Source organism: Cebus imitator, unplaced genomic scaffold (genome assembly GCF_001604975.1).
Source record: "Cebus imitator isolate Cc_AM_T3 unplaced genomic scaffold, Cebus_imitator-1.0 Scaffold122, whole genome shotgun sequence".
NCBI classification, from domain to species: domain Eukaryota; kingdom Metazoa; phylum Chordata; class Mammalia; order Primates; family Cebidae; genus Cebus; species Cebus imitator.
In genome coordinates, this window is record NW_016107437.1 from 2,770,922 (window position 1) to 2,775,584 (window position 4,663).

General features: G+C 42.2%; 1 protein-coding gene across 1 annotated transcript; it reads left to right on the plus strand.

Moving 5' to 3' along the window:
* The first annotated feature begins 428 nt into the window (after nt 1-428).
* TNFRSF17 (TNF receptor superfamily member 17) lies at nt 429-3,335 on the plus strand. Its single transcript, XM_017539997.2, has 3 exons — nt 429-773; nt 1,487-1,633; nt 2,838-3,335. Exons 1-3 carry the CDS (start codon nt 647-649, stop codon nt 3,113-3,115), a joined length of 552 nt encoding a protein of 183 aa, XP_017395486.1. The 5' UTR covers nt 429-646; the 3' UTR covers nt 3,116-3,335.
* The last annotated feature ends 1,328 nt before the right edge of the window (nt 3,336-4,663 follow it).

Consider the following 4,663-nt stretch of genomic DNA (forward strand, 5'->3'; position numbering starts at 1 on the left):
TTGGTCTTCCAATGTGCTGGGATTACAGGTGTGAGCCACACTGGACTAATTTTTAAAATGTTTCTGTGGAGATAGGGTTTTGCCATGTTGCCCAGGGTGGTCTTGAACTCCTGGGCTCAAGCAATCCTCTCTTGCCTTGGCCTCCAAAGTGCTGGGATTACAGGTGTGAGCCCCTGTGCCTGGCCTCAATGTTAAGATCTGAAGAGGCACAGCACAGACCTTGTCTTGTCTATCTCCCTGGCCCCTCTCACACAGTACAGCTCATTAACAGATGTTCCAGAAACTGTTACCGAACATTCGGCTTGATGCTGTGGGCTTGTATGCATCTTGCAACTGTCACCTGGCTGAGAAATTTCTTCTATAAATAAGCAGTTTCTGTTTCAGATGTGACTTGCCCTGATATTTACACCCCATCTCTTACCCCATCCAAGACTCAAACTTAGAAGCTTGAGTTAGATGTGGTATTCAAATCCTTAGCCACCACAAACAGACGGCCCCCCGTAAGAACCCACGAGGCAGGTGAAGTTCATTATTATCCTAGACTTTCTAGCTGCTGTTGCTGCATTTGCCCTGGAATTCTTGTAGAGACATTACTTGTCCTTCTGGGGTGTTCTTTCTGTAGCTCCCTTGTTTTCTTTTTGTGATCATGTTGCAGATGGCTCGGCAGTGCTCCCAAAATGAATATTTTGACAGTTTGTTGCATGCTTGCAAACCTTGTCAACTTCGATGTTCTAATACTCCTCCTCTAACATGTCAGCGTTATTGTAATGCAAGTAAGTAATATTGCTTGAATGATTACTCATTGGTGTGAACTATTCTGTCTATATGGACTGTTTATTCAGAGAATCAATGTAATGGGCATGATGGTGAGGTTTTGAATCAAAAAGAGAAAGAAAACAAGGCAATGATTTTAATGTTTATGGAAACAAAGTAATTATTTCGGACTGAACTCTACATGATTCAGCACTATTAGCAACATAGATTTTTTTTTTTGTTTAAAGTCAACTCTTCTAATTAAGTGATATTTAGAATTTAAAAGTTGATGTTCATTAATTAAGGTGATTGAATGGAAATAATTCATCGCTGATTATTTTGATAGCAAAAATCATCCCAGTGCGGTGGCTCAAGCCTGTAATCCCAGTACTTTGGGAGGTGGAGATGGGTGGATCACCTGAGGTCTGGAGTTTGAGACCAGCCAGGCCAACATAGTGAAACCTCGTCTCTACTAAAAATACAAAAATTAGCCAGGCGTGGTGGCCCAAGTCTGTAATCTCAGCTACTTGAGAGGCTGAGGCACGAGAATTGCTTGAACCCGGGAGGTGGAGGTTGCAGTGAGCCGAAATCATGCCACTGCACTCCAGATTGGGCAACAGAGCAAGACTTTGTCTCAAAAATAAATAAATAAATAAATAAATAAGTAATAATAATAAAGTGTGTGAATATTACACTATCAGCTCATTATCTGTCTGACATTCTTTTCATAAAGGTGGGACCAATTCAGTGAAAGGAACGAATGCGATTCTCTGGACCTGTTTGGGACTCAGCTTGATAATTTCTTTGGCAGTTTTTGTGTTAATGTTTTTGCTAAGGAAGATGAGCTCCGAACCATTAAAGGACGAATTTAAAAACACAGGTTGGTTTGTTGGTGAATCTTTGAAATCTATTTCCAGGAGGCGGCTATTGTAAGTTTCAGTTCCTTTTCTTTTTTTAGCGTTGACTATTTCACTTGGTTGCAGCCCTTTCCAGTATGTTGGAAAATAATTACATTAAATGAACTTGGTGGAGGTGAGACATCTTCATTCTGATTTTGACAACTTGGCAGGTTTTCTACGAAGTCAACCTTCCCAGGATTCTTCCCTTGGTAATTACTCTATTGAAAGTACTAACGCTTTCTTGGGAAACATCAGTCTCTTTGACTAATGTTAGCACATCAATTAAATGCCACATTATCAGAAACTCCTAACCAGGTCTGCTACTGTCGGGAAAAACATACTTGTCAAGATCTATGTCCATGTATTTATACAAATTTTAGTGTTATTTGCTTGGGTGAACATTTTGCTACTGAAAAATGTTAGAAATGAATAACCAGTTGCTCTTAGTTTATTTGAGCAATCATCTAAAAAATAATTATCTTTTTTAAGCAATAAAGAACCAAGTCTCAGAAAAGTAAATCTTCTACTTAAGTGCCTCTTAAGATAAAAATACTTAGGTAGCACCTTTGCTCTTGATTGGATTCCCAAATATGTATAGCCAGTGCCCTATTTCTATATGCACCTATTTATTTATTTTGAAATAGAGTCTTGCTCTGTGGCCCAGGCTGGAGTGCAGTCATGTGATTTCAACTCACTGCAACCTCCGTCTCTTGGGTTCAAACAGTTCTCCCATCTCAGCCTCCTGAGTACCTGGGACTATAGGTATGTGTCACCACATCCGACTAATTTTTGTACTTTTTGGTAGAGACGGGGTTTCATCATGTTGGCCAGGATGGTCTCAAACTCCTGACCTCAAGTGATCTGCCCACCTTGGCCTCCCAAAGTGCTGAGATTACAGGCGTGAGCCACTGTGCCCAGCCCATACTCATTCTTTTTTAATGTAAAGATCTGTTTCAAGCTGGGTGCGGTGGCATGGAGCTGTAGTCCCAACTACTCTGGAGGCAAACATGGGAGGATTGCTTGAGCCCAGGAGTTTGCATGTAGCCTGTCAACACAGTAAGACCCCACCTCTACAAAATGAAAAAATCTGTCTCACATTTCGTTGATTCCCGATGTGTATACTACGAAGACTCTCTTGACCACACTCTGACGTTTAGGGTTAATGTTTCGTTTTTGTGTTATCAGGATCAGGTCTCCTGGGAGTGGCTAATGTTGACCTGGAAAAGAGCAGGACTGGTGATGAAGTTATTCTTTCGAGAGGCCTGCAGTACACGGTGGAAGAATGTACCTGTGAAGACTGTGTCAAGAACAAACCAAAGGTCGATTCTGACCATTGCTTTCCACTCCCAGCCATGGAGGAAGGCGCAACTATTCTCGTCACCACAAAAACGAATGACTATTGCAATAGCCTGCCAGCTGCATTGAGTGTTACAGAGATAGAGAAATCAATTTCTGCTAGGTAATTAACCATTTCCATTCATGCAGTGCCACTTAAAAAATCTTTTGTCGGAATAGATGATGTGTCAGATCTCTTTAGAATGACTATATTTTTCAGTTGCTGATATAGCTTTTGTCCTCTATCCTGGAAACTCTTTATGTTAGATATATTTCTCTTGGTTACTCCTGGGATCTTAACTGTAGAAACTTCCTTGGTTTCATGATTAAACTCTTTTTTTTTCCTGACATCTAAGTTTTTATTAACATGAGTTTTTAAAAACAAGCATGTTCTGGACTAATAGTGAAGCTTAAAAACAAAACAAAACAAAGCAAAATAAAACAAGCATGTATACCAGTGTGGGGGGCAAGGGTGGGATAGAAAGGTGGGACAGGAAAAAAGAATTCTAATCTGTTGATAATGAAGCTCCAGTTCTGGCAGGGAGCTGTGGCTCACGCCTGTAATCCAGCACCCTGAGAGGCCAAGGTAGGCAGATCACCTGAGGTCAGGAATTCGAGACCAGCCTGGCCAACATGGTGAAAACCCATCTCTACTAAAAATACAAAATTAGCTGGGTATGGTGGTAGGTGCCTGTAATGCCAGCTGCTTGAAGGCTGAGGCAGGAGACTCACTTTAACCCGGGAGGTGGAGGTTGCAGTGAGCTGAGATGGCACCAATGCACTCCAGCCTGGGTAACAGAGCCAGATTCTGTCTCAAAAAAAAAAAAAAAAAAAAGGCCAGGCGCGGTGACTCATGCTTGTAATCCCAGCACTTTGGGAGGCCAAGGCAGGTGGATCACTAGGTCAGGAGTTCGAGACCAGCCTGACCAAGACAGTGAAACCCTGTCTCCACTAAAAATACAAAAATTAGCTGGGAGCAGTGGGGGGTGCCTGTCATCCCAGCTACTCAGGAGGCTGAGGCAGGAGTATCGCTTGAACCCGGGGAGGTGGAGGTTGCAGTGAGCTGAGTTTGCAATGCACTCCAGCCTGGGCCACAGAGCTAGAGTCTGTCTCAAAAAAAAAAAAAAAAAAAAAGCTCCAGTTTCATCTCCTACTGCATTTTATAGTCCCCTAGTGATATATGGTCCTTAAAAATTGTATACTACTTATTCAGGACAGTCTTGTCCCTGAAAGGGCTGTTCTTGTTATAGCCCTGGCTTGGTCTGTAATCATCAGCTTCTTAAGGTCCCGGATGGTGTTATCTGCGTAGCATTTAACACAGACCCCTTCCACACCATCAGTGGTTGCAAACAACCTCGCTCATCCTAGCTGATGCCCTTCACCTTCAACGTGCTAGCGTGACAATCTTCTCGCTAGAGCCCTCTAAACTCTTGACTTACTAAGAGAAAAAAAAAAAAGTACAGCATTCTGTAGATCTCAGTAACACATTTTTTTTTCTTTTGAGACAGAGTCTCACTCTGGAGTGCAGTGGCACAATCTCAGCTCACTGCAACTTCTGCCTCCCAGGTTCAAGCGATTCTCCTACCTCAGCCTCCTGAGTATCTGGGATTACAGGCGCTTGCCACCATGCCCGGCTAATTTTTTTTTTTTTTTTAGTTTTTGTATTTTTAGTAGAG

Coding starts and splice junctions, on each gene's coding strand:
- TNFRSF17 (XM_017539997.2), top strand. CDS start 647: ATGTTGCAGATGGCTCGGCAGTGCTCCCAAAATGAATATTTTGACAGT. Junction 774..1,486: donor TCAGCGTTATTGTAATGCAA/GTAAGTAATATT, acceptor CTTTTCATAAAG/GTGGGACCAATTCAGTGAAA. Junction 1,634..2,837: donor GGACGAATTTAAAAACACAG/GTTGGTTTGTTG, acceptor TTGTGTTATCAG/GATCAGGTCTCCTGGGAGTG.